Consider the following 14,470-nt stretch of genomic DNA (forward strand, 5'->3'; position numbering starts at 1 on the left):
TTGCGGTTAAGTAAGAATAAGAATACGAAGTTAAGTAAAAGAAAAAACAAAGTAGCAAAGTAATGTAAGAAACACGTAGGTCAGCTTAAAAAAACAGTTCAAATAGTTTAATAGAGAAAATGAGGTGAAATGGAAGAGCAGTGCTTCAGTCTGTAGTTGCTTCACACATTCTTTATTGGCCTCGTCTTTCGGCCGGTCAGTGGCACTGTGGTCTTCTCTGGAGCTCTCAAACTATATTTCTCCTGTCTCGCACTACAAAGGCAACAATAACAACAGCTGCACTTATCACACTGAGGACTTAACAGAGACACATGACGTGAAGATGACTTCAGAAAGCTGTGTTCCAGCACCTTGTTTCTGCGAAGCTGTTGCACTTGTTTTAATGGCTGATCGGCTCTCACACTGTTGTGCAGCTTTATTTTAAGGCGCGGGGTTGTTTTGCGCGTCAACAATAAAGAGCATGCTGCTGGAGCGACGGTGAGCGCGTTAAATGAGCGCATTTCACTCATTGGGATTTTTATATTTAGCTCTGTGAGGGACGCGCGGCGGAAAGAGGAGACCTCGATCCCGGTGTTGTCTGACATTCTGATCCCTTTGAGACCGTTTGGAGCCCCCCAAAACTTGTCGTTCATATCGCGGTGCGCGTTATCAGGCTATGTGGTGGTGAGGGCGCCGTGTGTGTGTGTGAGCCGGAATAGCGCAAAATTATCTACAGCTCCGGGTGGAAAAGATGATGATGGCTGGTGGTGGCGGAGCAGCCGTGGACCATAACGGGATATATTCAAATCCTAACCTCCACAGCCTGCAACAGCCCCATTTGGAGGCTGATAACCCGGACTCCCGCAAACGACCGCTGGAAACTCCGGCGGAGGAGGCCGGCTGTACCAAGCGCACCAACACTGGAGGTAAGAGATACACAACAAAAACCAGCTCATCCGCCGTGTCTCCTCCACATGAAGTCAAATCGGTTTGTTGCAGAAGGTTTTGCATGCATTGGTGGAAGTACACCAGAAAGAATACTGCCGTCAGTATCCCCTCACTGCATGCAAAGAAACTAGATGCAGCATAGGAGCAGATTGGGGCTGCATGTTAGGCTCTAACATGCAGCACCTGTGCATTTGGCACTTTGAAACACTGACTGGCTCATATGCTGCTTATCCCAGCAGGGAGAGCAGGCATCCTGACTGAGTGAGTGGCCTCCTCAGGTCAGCTTTGAATCTGAACCCCATCACCTCTCTGCTCCACATCTGGAGATACGCTATAGAGGCTTTGATTCCGACAAGTGATGATATGTGTGTAGAGGCTTTAACATTAAAATAGAAGTGTTTACGAGAACCCTCTCGCTGTTTATCAGTGTTCAGTGTGTTGTTGTGGTTGTAGTGTAAGACAGGGATTCCCAAAGGCCAGAGATAAATCTGCAATGTTCCTGAGCAGCACTGTGTGAGGAGGCCTTTGGTGACAGATAACGGGAGTAGAAACACAGAGAATATATGACAGAAATGTCACTGCAGTTTGTTGTAGTACTAACAACCTGTGAGTCAATAGTGAAGTCAGACATATTTCCTATGAGTCCTGGATCTTGCAGTTTGGGAAACCCTCAACTATGAGTCTTGGTACAGCACAGACATGTCTCTCATTGAAACAGTATACCAAAGCTTTATAATGTCTTAATGGCTTAATATGCCCAAATATTAGGTGAACTACTTGATTTGTGAATGGTGACAAGATAAGAACAAGAAATTACAGTGCTCTTTTGTTCATGAAAGACTGTAGATTCAGTGTCAGGGCTCTGGGAAATTTTAGTGAATATCCCTTTTGCTGCAGGGCTGAATTTTTTTCAGAGTTGTCAAATTAACACTTTCTGGAGTCAAGTGTGCATTTTTAAGTACAAATATTGAGGTGAGCCAAGCAGCAAAACCACCCAGTGAAAATCATATAACCCGGTATAGATAGGGTACACTCATCCCCACTTGTAGCCTAGATTCCTATCAAAGTCAGGTTATTTATAGGTTGTTGGGTGAGCCAAATCTCAGCATCTGTTTGGTATTTTTGTTAGCCTGTCATGATGTTTGCCATACCAGCGTTTAGGCTGTCTGAACTGTCAGCACACTCTATGGTGGTGAAATTCATAAATACTAAAATGCTAATTAAAAACAAGGAAGTGCTCAACAGGCAGAGCTGGGTGGTGCAGATGTATTTTTTGGGTGGGGTGTTGGTGGCTGGTTCCATCTGTTTGTGCATGAGAATTTAAATTCAATGAACATAATAGATTGGAAATGTAACACAGAAACTCTGTGAGTGGTGAGAATAGTGAGAGCTATTTGGTGGTGGTGGGGGGGAGCTACACTGCAGCGCCATCTTAGCTAATTGAACCTGATTTCTTTTTGTGGAGGACAAATAGTGGCAGCCAATAAAGAATCAACAAGGAGGTGTGTGCACACTTGTTTTATTACTCATCGTCAGTAAGATGTCGGAGTGCAGTGGTGAGGATGACGGCTGATTCAGTGTGCCAGCTACTGTGCAGCTTGTACGTCTTATTTTAGCTTGTGATTGTTATGGTCTGCAGCTCATAGGGACCACTTATTCAAGAACTTAATGCTAATTAGACGTCTGTGGAGAACAGGCAGTTTCTTCACCATATGTTAGTGAATTGTGCTTTGTCTGTCTTTGTGTCAATGATAGCAGCACTATATCCTATTTCTAACAGCATGAGTGTGTTTTTTTTACTGCACCTCAGAAATATCATTTCAGCATGGCACATGAGGACCCCTGTGCCACCAGACAACATTTTAGAGCAGATTCATCCCCCCATGTGTCCTCCATTAGCACCCCCAAAGCCACTGTAGAACAGAGAAGTCACATGGTGTTCCTGCTTCGAGTTTTCACCATTCAGTTGCAGCACAGAGACTTCACTGTGATCTTCCCATCCAATATGCAGGTGATATGAATGGCTAGACGGTGTGAAATTACATTTGGAAGATCTTAATGCTAAAAATACAGAATTCACACAGACATCTCTGACTTTTTTTTCTGTCATTTCTATAATGGAATTATACATCGTTTTATCAGCATCACTCCATGTTCTTTTAAGCATCTCTGCACCACAGCCCTGCTGTACCTGTAAAATCTGCTGCACAATTGGTTGTGTCCTGATGGTGGTCTAACTGAGGCTGCCTTGTTTTCTCAGAGGCAAAGGTGTTTCAGATGGCTTCCTGAACAGGATAATATTTGTGTTGAATACCCAACCCCTTCATCAAGGAAAACAATGAGAAATTCCATTTGTAAGCATTAATGTCCAACTGCCCATATCCTGTGCATTGTGGGACAAAAGTGGACACATTTTGATCCCCTTATCTGGGCCCGCGTCATGAGAGCAGCAGATTGAGCAAAGTACTCCAGACATCCCTCTCCTCAGCAGCACTCTCCAGCTCCTCCTGGGGATCTTGAGGCGTTCCCAGGCCATATGAGATGTATAATCCCTCCAGTGTGTTCTGGGTCTATCCCAGGGTCTCCTACCAGTTGGATGTGCCAGGAGCACCTTTAACGCAAGGCGCCCAGGAAGCATCCTGATCAGATGCCTGAACCACCTCAACTGGCCCCTTTCGTCACAAACATGCAGCAGCTCTCCTCGGAGCTCCCTCTGGATGTCCAAGCTCCTCACTCTGTCTCTAAGACTGAACCCAGCCACCCTACAGAGGAAACTCATATCAGCTGCTTGTATCCGCGATCTCATTCTTGGTCACTACCTAAAGCTCATGTACATAAGTGAGGGTTGGGATGTAGATGTTCAGTTAATTGAAAGCTTTGCTCTTTGGCCCAGCCCCCTCTTCACCACGATGGTCCAGCACAGCACCTGCATCACTGTAGACAACCATGGCCCCAGATTTTTAACTGGAAATTCAATTTGTGTCTTTTAATGCTGACATTAAAGTGTCAGAAAGGAATAAAACTGCCGCATACTTCCCCTTAAAATTTTAGTTTTATTTATTAATGTACCCTTTATTTAACTGTATAAAAACCATTTGAGACAAAAATCTATTTTTCAATGGTGACCCGGTCAAGAAGGCAACAAGTTAGGTCGAGTACATGTCGATTACATATGTACAATAAAATACAAAACAATACATCATAAATACAGAATAAAAACTACTGTCCAGGCATCAAAAAGGAAAAGTGGAATGTACAGATATGTGCATACTGTACATGCAGATAAAAAGGCATCAGGACATGTTAAAATTGTGTTTTTGGTAAGAACATCTGTTAACTTTTGTTTAAAACTGGAAAAACTCACAGTAAGTGGAGTTTAACTCATTTAAGAACCAATGGTTTATACTAAAATGAGTGTTTCCTACATGTACATTTTATTTAACGTATAGTTTGATCTGAACAGTTGAGGCAAGCAGCATCTACATTCACACAACAGCCTACAGTAGGGTTCCGGGGGGGGGGGGGGGTAATCGGTACAGCACAATATCACAATATTTTTGTGTGCCAGTATCCTATCAGTGCATGCCAAGTGATGATTTCTTTATTGTAGAAATTATTAAAATTACAAACACAAATCAAACCTTTGGTAGCCTGCTAGAATAAGAAAAATCAATTGCTTTTTTAATCCAATAGAGACATTTTGCTGCAATAAAAATGCCTGAAGTGAGATGAACAGACTGAAAACATTATCTTATTAGATAATACAGATGTTGACAAAGTTTTCCTTTGGGGACATTATTAGCAGTTGAAAAAAGGGAATAAGTAGCAATATATCGCAATATATGTTAATGCAATACTCAGCAATCTTCTGGTCATTGTGATAAGTATCTGAGGCTAATTTGAACCATGGTACTACAGTCTGAGCTCAGGACCCGAAGCTCTCTGTATATGTTCACCTGAAAGGCACATGTAGACCATTTGTAATGACTCCCACACAAAACAGATGTTTCATAAATATCTTGTCACCCTGTGCTTTATGTAATGTGTTTTAGCATCACCTCCAATTTCATGTGATCTACATGCATTTGATGTAGCATTGCAAACCCACAGCTTGTCTGGCAATAGTGGTAGACAGCCTGATAATCCTCAGCTGTCCCTGTAATCACCAACCCCTCGACTACGTCTGATATTGATCACGTTATTCCTACCGAACTGATCATTAACATGACTGGCAGTTACAACAAAGAGAAGAAAGCCTGTGCTCTCTCAAAGCTGAGCCCCTCGTTGTGCATTAAGAGCTGTGGACACTGAATGAGGGAAATTACTCCTCTTTTATCAGCATTGCCCTTCTCTCCTCAAAATGAACATCTTTCATTCATTTCTCTCTCTAATTACCCATACTCTGAGCCCATGTTGCTGGCAAGCATGTGCCTTCCAAAAGGTTGTGTGGCTGAGGGATTAGGTATGATCTCGTAATGTTACTAATGGAAAGGTTGGCACAGGAATGTGAGCTGTATTTTTTTTAATTTTTGGTGGGAAGGACACAGGTGCCCTTGCAGAGTGATGTGACGTGAGCGGACTGTGAATTTGCCAGGTGGCAGTGAAAGAGAGAATGAGAGAGAGCGATAGAAATGAAGACAGAGCAAAGCGGAGAGAAAAGGAGAGATAGATAGACCGTGAGAGGGAGTGGAGTCTACAGGGAGGCTGTGTCTATATACTAGAGCATCTCGCAGTGAATGAGACTGGTAGAATTTTCTGGAAGGCATTCGCTCCAAAACCAAACGGGCCACGATGTTAGGGTTTGATTTGTGGATGAAACTAATCAGCAGCCAGGAAAAAGGAGTTCCCTTTTTACAGGTTCCCTGGAAAGCACTATTAAATGAAGCTGGACCCCCCGTGTCCAAACACAGACACTTACACACATGCACATTGCAGTTTTTATGCACATTCAGTCACTTAAGATACCTCTCGGTGTAAGATTTATAGGCGTAGTGATTGGCTTCATCACCCCCCTCCACCATTCTGCGGCACTGCCATTTGCAATGGTTGATGAGCCCCTCCGCCCTCTCAAACATGGCCGTCTAAGGGATTGGGGGTGGGGGAAAGGAGGAAAGAAGGGTGGGTGGCGTAAGGCACGCTGTCTCAGATCACTCCTCCTCCACCTCCTTCATCATCTGCTTATGTGATCCGTACACCTCTTCAGCCACTGTTGAAGGTCACTCTACATGCTTCCCCATTCACCGCTGAAGCCTGCTTCCCCAGCCACTTCACCTTTGTCACTTTCCACTAAAAAAAAGTGAGTGAATGGACTGCCATACTTTATAGTGCTGCGTCAAAAGAGGCGGAGTAGGGGAGAAAATTCAATTTTTTGGGACCAGCATCAGGGGGTGGGGACATGACGTGCTGGAGGGAGGAGGCTACCCATTGGCCGAGCGAGGTGTCAGTCCTGCGTGCTGCTGCAGACGGACAGGCCACTCGATGAATATGGATGAGAGCAGTGAAAAGGGTGATGCGGCAGGGAAGACCCCCCCCCTTCAAACCGATGCAGGCTTGAACAATGCGTGCCGTCTTTCACTGAAAACACTGAGAGCCTGCATTAGCATTTTCTCAGACAATTGAGGCTCTGGCCAGCTGCAGGCATGGCTCGGATGCTGCGGTGAAATCTCTTTTCTGCACTCACTGATGAATTAGACCTCGGTGAAAAAGTCGACTGGCCGCATTCCTCAACACTACCATTGCACCTATGCCTAGGCTAATGTTCAGATCCCCTTTAGAGATTGTGCCCTGGCATTGATGGCGATCTGACAGAGGACTTGAGAAGCAGCAGATCTCAGAATGGGTAAGCCTCAAACTCTTTTTGTCTGACTTGTTGAATTTATCCATCATGCTAGACCATACGTGCAATTTCATAAACCTTAAGCTCATTTCTCCATTCTTGCTCATTTTTGTTCCATCGTCCTTGCCGCCTGTCAGCACCAGGTTAGTCCATTGAAATGCAGAATGGGTACTTGGAGGGGTAGTGAGAAGGAGGGAGGACGGTCACAAGGCATTTCCTCCTGACCCACCCCCCTTGAGTGACTTAACTAAACACATTTGGCTCAGCGTCCGTGTCTCTCCTCCAAGCCATCCTTCCAGTATTGGAAGCAGGGGTTTGAACTAACACCCCACTGGCTCAGCTTCCCAATGTGCCCCACTGCTCCTGTTCCCTGGCGGATTGCAGCAACAGATTGCCATGTTTACTCTACCACATGACGCCATTAAAACCTGTTACTGTGATCTCAGACACTAGGACAGAATTAATTATTGACTAATGACAGCAAACGTGGCTGTGAGGGCGACGGAGGGAGTCTTAGTGGCTTCCTCCCCTGCTGGGTTTACTCTGGTTGAAGATGAGTAGAAAGTTACGCAGTGGGTTTTGGCTTGTCTGTCAACAACAGGTCTTTGGATGTTTGGATTCTGCAATCAGCGTCATTCATATAAATTCTTTGTATGGCTTTGGTATCAGATATCTTGTGATAGGAGTGAGGGCTCAGAAGCTTTACGGCAACCTTGTCAGACATGCATGATCTTTATTTTCTCACCAAGGTCATTTTATTGTTGTTCATTGTGAGAAAAGCAGAGAGATGACTGCAATATAGCATGAAATGTAAAGATCAGACAATAGCCACATAGCTGGTTATATTATGTCTATGTAGAGATTTATCTCCTATTTCTTTTTTAGGATGTTCTCAGAAAAATGGCATATTGACCGGCACCTGACATATTTACTAGCTCTTGATGGTGGTGTAAATATTATCTCTGTGCTTTCCTGTAAATTATGTACAATATGTTCTGGGATTGTCGCCACAACTGTGGCTAATTGATCTAAACCAAAAGTGAAATTCCATTAACAATCATATCATTGTCCGCATTATTTGTCAGAGCCATTGATTATGGGTGATGTGCACAAAAACAAGCCTGTGTCTGAATGGAACATGAGGGGCATATTAATGCAATAAGGAGAAGAGCTCCTTGTAGGCTGTGAAATTCCTTAATGTCACAGTGCCATGTTCATTCACATCTGAATCTAATGAGTGCATTACTGAGGCAACAGGTTGGTCTTAGTGCAGGGCGGTCCACCTCCATCCATCCGTCTTTCGTCCCCATCATGCCAGACAAGCCCCCACATTTGATACCCTCCACATAACATAGGATGCAGTGACATGGTGACAGACTGTGGGGCTTTGGCATCTGCGATCGAAAATCTGTATCTTACTACACTTGAAAACGTATGAGATATCTCGTGCTACAGAGACGGACAGTGCCTTTTTACATCTCTGCTCGCTCGAGTGACGTCACCCTTGAGGCAGCTGAAAAAGATCGAACATGACGTCATTGCATCGAAATCAGCATGCAGAGGAGATTATTTGGACCAGTGCTAAGAACGTACCTGTACTAAGTGTTTACCATGATGTCATCCATATAATATTTGGAATTCAGTGTGTAATCACAGCCACTCCACATCTATAAATATAATATTTTTGATGTATTGTTGGCAGGTTCTTTAATTATGCTCAGGTCCAAGCTCAATATGTGGCTGATTGCTTTTTACTAGATTAGAACACTCAATGTGATCAGGGTTTTCTTCAACAGACACTTTGCCCACTTCACTGCTAATTAATTCTTAATTAGCATTGTAGGAAAAAGGAACTTTCCCAACTGACAGGGAGAAACGTTTGTCTGTAAATTCTTCAAACTGACGGGCTGTCAATCACTGACTGCTACAAGCCACTGTAAGCCACAGAAGCCCCTTCCAAAATGGAGGAGATTTAGACCATCTTGGCAGTATACCCTTTGAACAAATCTGTGGGATTGGTTCCCATATGTTCTTCTCACGTCTGTTAATTACAAAGGATCACTCTGTATTGGCATTCATGAACTGCATGGATAATGACTTCATGTGTTTGCATTTAGTCCTCTGTGTGTAACTTTCTTTCTCAGAGCATACAGGCTGTTTTGCAGTCAGACCGAGCTCTTAACTTGACATTCCTTTTATTCATGTGTGAAGAATGATTAGTAACACTGGACCTGGCTTTGTATTTAGTCAGAGGTTTTCTAAAACTCCTTGAAAACTGTTAAAATTAGACCTCTGCAAACTGGAAAGGAGGTCATCATTTACTCTACAAGAAATCTGGGACAGGACACAGAACATGTCACAGTCTGATAAAATGTGAATGCACTGAAAGCTACAAAGAACCTACAAAGCTTCTTCCAGATTACTTACCTTCAACAGAGGAATACAGACACAAGATCATGTGATTGCCTTTCCCCATATATATGTCAAAGCTGTGTACCCCCATTGTGGATTTTTGCTTGTTCAGGGTATTGGGGGTTGGGCACCAATATGATGATGTGCAGAGCTACTTTACAAGATGTGACCCTTTCCCACTTTGTGTGTCTCTCCCCCAGAGGAGGGTGAGTACTTCCTGAAGGTGCTGATCCCCAGCTATGCAGCCGGCTCTATAATTGGCAAGGGCGGCCAGACCATCGTACAACTGCAGAAAGAGACGGGTGCCACCATTAAGCTGTCCAAATCCAAAGACTTCTACCCAGGTAAGATAAGAATGAATGCTCAGTACATATATATATACATATATTTATATATATATATATATATATATATATATAAATATATGTATGAGAGGAGAGGTCTGACTCATTACCTAGCTGAAGGAATGATGCTTTAGTGCAAGAGAGCATTTGATATGTCCTCTTCATTTGGCTTCCCATGAGTAATTGCAGCCCCTTTTAATCACAAACCAATCGTAAACACTTTAAACTTGATTATCCTTGTGTCCTTGAGGGACTAAACATGCATGTAGATGTTACAGCTGTCAGACGCAGCATTTAAGTCTGCAGGCAATTTCAGTTTCAATTAAATTGTTTGGCTAGCGGGTTGCACCCGTCATTGCAGGCTTTGCTTGCTTTTATAGTAGTACTGTTTCATCTGGGTACATTCACTCATTTTTCTGGGAAAATTGCATGGGGTTGCCATTTATTCCCCCCAAAAACCAGCACAGATTCTATGACATGGAGGACATGTAGCGTACATCAAAAGCAATTATTGTGTTGGAGAGCCTCACTCAGAAATGGCAACAGGAAAAGGCTGCTGTGCAGCTCGGTGACCCCTATCACATGGAGGTCATAGCCAAACCATCTTATCCTCCAAACACAAACTCCTAAGTCGTAGAGGAGTCTGGGTGTTTGTCCTTCATGCCTCAGAGGAGGCTTCAACCTGCTGAAAAGTAACAGGTACTGAGCATCTCGTTGCTTATTAGGCCCAGATGTTTTCTGTGATAACTGAAGCAAGCAAATAATCCTTTTGTAGTAGTATACTTTTTACTGTTTACATATTTAGAACATGTAATTATCTCTAGATAGGAAATAGGTAGCGATGCACATGCCTTAGGAAATATGAGTACAAAATGTGTACATGAGAAATACTACAGATGGTTTTAAATTATAGAGCTCGTGGTCAGTTCTCTTGCCTTAAAGCAACAATCACTATACAACTGCAAAGGCAGAGTAACATTGTTCCCCAGAACTTAATTTTCCATCATTTGAAAAAATTGAATCTATTAAATTATTTAAAGCACAAAATATCACACCATCTACAGTAAAAATGCACAACACAGTTTGAATTTGAGCTGTTCTGTGGGGAGTTACATGTGATATATTGGACTGACAGAATCGTGGCAAAGAATTACTAAGCACTGGGGAGAGGGAAAGAAGGATGTGCTAGCAAATATTTTTCCTGCACTTTTTCTTCCAACATGTCTCTGTTCGCCATGATGGAAGGACGCGTGTTCAGAGGGCACAGCTTGAAATTCTCCACATTCAAGACCAACTATGTATATGGGAATGACGAATGGCTACTTCATTGGCATGGAAACAAATGAAAGTAGTTATATGTATCCTTATTTCTCTCTTTGGATTGTGGATATGTTCATAGGCCACCACCTGCTCTGCCCATCCCCCTACTCATTATCGTGATGAGTGAGAAGAGGAGTTCAGGGAGAGGGTGCTGGCAAGGATTTGATTGGGTGGTTGTTCTGGCCCACACAAGTAAAATGAAACGACTGCTACTGTACACTGCACAATAGCTGAGAGTGCCTCTTTCTGGGAAGTCAGTAGAGCTTAAAAAAACTCTATAGTTTAAGTATGAGTATAGACAACTTGGTGAAGTTTGTAACAGCAGCATATAGATGTTAATACAAAATCTTGTCCTGAATTTTAGAGGCAAGCAAGTCGGCATGTCAAACTTAGCTACATCTGTTTTACCTTGCTTCATTGTTGAACAAGCTGTGATTTGGGCTAATATAGCATGCTAATATCATTACACACAGTTCACGCCCTCACCTCTCATCCTGCGGCAGCCTGAGCACACTCCAACTATGGCTCAATCGCACACTAGAGAAAACAAGGGACAACAACTGATGCAGCCATTTTCTTCTGCAACCCTTTCTGTGATGGCTCATTCTGTAACTCCCACCCACCTCACATCTACCATTCGTCAGTGTAAGACATGAGACCATGAATTGAAAGGTCTTGATAAGAACTGTACAACTGGGCTCTGCTGTGGCAGACTAAGATGGATGAGCAAAGATAGTGAAGGGTGTGGATGATGCATGATTGTATGTGAGTGAGGGGACAGGGGGGCAGGCCCAGAAATAGCCTGTTTCAATCTCTCTCTGTGGACATGACCCCTCTCCCAGCTGTACTCAAGCTGCTCCAACACACGCCAAGTTTCCTCTTTCCTCCTCCCCACTCACTGTTTCTCTCAGATTTGGTTCCTGGTAGTTGGGAGAGTTCAGGCCAGATAAGATGACATCATACTTCTCTTAAAAAAATGTTTGCATGCTTGCCTCTTAACGCATGGGCAATGACTGTTTTTGTTTTCATCTTTGGGTTTGAACCCATCTGAATTGTGGCATGGCTGGATTACTCGAGCCCCCATAAGTGCAGCACGCTGTGCATTCACCCACTCGTACTGTGTATTCAGCACATACACACACCTACTCACACCTACTTACACACATCCGCATATTTAAGCAGCTGCCGAGAGAGCTGTGGGAGTTCACGATTTGAACATAAACTTAGAAACAAAACTTCAAACACTTTGCTTGGTGCAGCTGGTCTCCAGCCAAGTACATGTATTGAGTTACTTTGTACAGCACGACAGATGGGGCTGTTGTGATGTCATAGAAACACTGGGTGTAGCATTGTACCATGGGTTCCCATTATGTGATATTAAAATATCAATCACAATATGTGACCTCATACTGGAAAACACCACTATTCCAAAGAGTATAAAGTGAGTAGCAGACAAAAACTACAGCAAAGACACTATTTGTTGTTTTTCAACTGTATCTCCATACACAGTATATACTGTATTTATTACGCTCTCTGTGGGATAGTATCACTTCTACCTGGGATGACATCATGAGTGGGGAATTCAAACTAGTGGAAACTGCAGCCTTTTTCTTTGTTCAGATTCATGTATGTGGCTCCTGCGAACAACAGCTCTTCCTGGTTGTAGTTGATAGCTCCGTCAATTTGTAGTAGTAGTGTTAACCTCACTGACTTAGCCTGGTCGAATCGATGCTGAACTTACTGCGTAGTCTCTGTGTCAATACAGAGCCTACGCCATAGCCTACACCATAGCCTGACATGCACCTCCCCAGCAATGTAACTACATGTTGCGGTGATGCAGACCTACTGACTTTTTTTGTAAGCTGAAAACCATTTGTTGTAATGGAGTGGAATTTTGTTACATTACCTTTGTTAAATGTTGCTGTTGTCCCTGGCTTCATTTCAATAGAGGAAATCTCTGCTAGCTGCAAGGCTAATTTATACAATGTAATAGGCTTGTGCTAATAATGTTAGCATGTTGTATTTGTTTGGAAAACGTGTTTAGTATCATACAGTTGTTTTGCCAGTGAACATTGGGAGTTGTAATTAAGTAGAATTTTGTAACTTTACTGCTGTGAAATGTTCCTTTTGTGAAATGCTACTATTGTCCCTGGCTTGATATGAGTAGAGGAAGTCTCCTCTAGCTGCTAGGCTAATTTATACAATCTAAAATACCAAAGGCTTGTGCTAATAATATTAGCATGTTGTATTTGTTGGGAAAATGTGTCCAGCAAAAGACAAGTGCTTTGTCTGTGTGTCCTGCGAGTTATAGTGAAGCCAATTTGTGTACTTGTACGTTGTCACAGTCACAGTTTAACCATGTTTAATGTGTATTTTGAATCAACTAAACTTTACAGCACTTCACAGAAACCTCACCGCTGACTAGAGTTCTGGAGGTGTAACTGCAGATACACCACCACACAAGTAGAAATGTTCACAACGGTGTAGGCCATATGTGTAGGCTACGGCGTGGGCTCTGCATAGAGCTGACACACAAATTTAAATCCGTCTCTAAGCCGTCTTCTCACTAAGGCCTGGTGTAAATCTTATGCCAAGTCAGGAGCAGACATAAAGTCAAAATCTCAGCCGTTTCTATAAATCAGCAGCCTGATACACAACACAAGGGCCTCAGACAACCCAATTTGAATAACAGCCCATTGTAGCTTTCCTGCTAAGGTCACCTTTTTATCTAGCTAACTTACAAACATGAACACAAACTCCTTCACCTCGGCTTGTTGAACAAGTGACCTAACAAACGTTTACCAGTGAAGAGTGCACTGCTAATGTCAGTTACCAAGCTGGATAGTTAGCTAATTAGCTGGTCAGGAGCAGCACATTAATGGTTAACACCACCTAAATTAAGAATTCCGACATGCTATTACCATCGTCATTTGTGAACATGAGCTACCCTTCTCTCAAAGCCAGAAACCAGAGTAATTAGTCTAAAACTTGTGATGTCATAGGGTATCAAGTCTGGAGCTGCTCCACAGACAATGAATGGGAGACTGATTTTGTGGACCCACAGAATGTTTTCTTTTTTATACCCAATGTGCGTTATCCTATGTAGTGTTCTCCCAGTGTGCCCCCAGTGTCATCTACAACATCTTTCCCCATTCATTGTCTGTGGAGCAGCTTCAGACATTGTACCCTATGACATCACAAGTTTGACTTTTAGCATTCAAATGTCACTTCAGTCTGTTTGGACGCTGGTGTGGTCCCTACTCTTTAATACCATTGCTAACAACACACTGTCCGTCCCTTAGTTGCAAACTACAGCCAAGACTGACTTGTTTTTTTCTCTGTCCTCCATGTTAACCTGTGGAGCTCCACCTTGATCAAACACAGACACGCCTCTCCTGTACATTTCTATTAATGTTCATATCTTGATGTCAATTTTCTCTCTCTCTGAGCCTCCAGGCCTGGAATTTCATCATTTTAGGGGCAAGGCCACTTGGCCTTTTGTGTTGTCAATTTTTTGAGGGCACAAAGGCCAAAAGCCAGGGCAGCAAGGCCATAAAATAAAACAATGATTTTAAGTCCACGTTCATAATGAATTTAAGGACTAAGGATGTATAACTATCTGTGAAATGAA

At 43.0% G+C, this 14,470-nt stretch overlaps 1 protein-coding gene across 2 annotated transcripts in view; it reads left to right on the forward strand.

The window, feature by feature from the left end:
• Window positions 1-225: 225 nt before the first annotated feature.
• nova1 (NOVA alternative splicing regulator 1) overlaps window positions 226-14,470 on the forward strand; it is a 32,670-nt gene continuing 18,425 nt past the window's right edge. Inside the window, exons 1-2 of one of the 2 annotated variants that reach the window (XM_050035755.1) lie at window positions 226-905; window positions 9,376-9,519. In XM_050035755.1, coding sequence (XP_049891712.1) covers window positions 731-905; window positions 9,376-9,519 — 319 coding nt within the window. In that variant the 5' untranslated portion in view covers window positions 226-730. Of the gene's footprint in view, window positions 906-6,463; window positions 6,767-9,375; window positions 9,520-14,470 lie in introns of those variants that run through there. The other variant, XM_050035765.1, reaches the window with a different exon arrangement.

This window comes from Epinephelus moara, chromosome 3, assembly GCF_006386435.1.
Source record: "Epinephelus moara isolate mb chromosome 3, YSFRI_EMoa_1.0, whole genome shotgun sequence".
NCBI classification, from domain to species: domain Eukaryota; kingdom Metazoa; phylum Chordata; class Actinopteri; order Perciformes; family Serranidae; genus Epinephelus; species Epinephelus moara.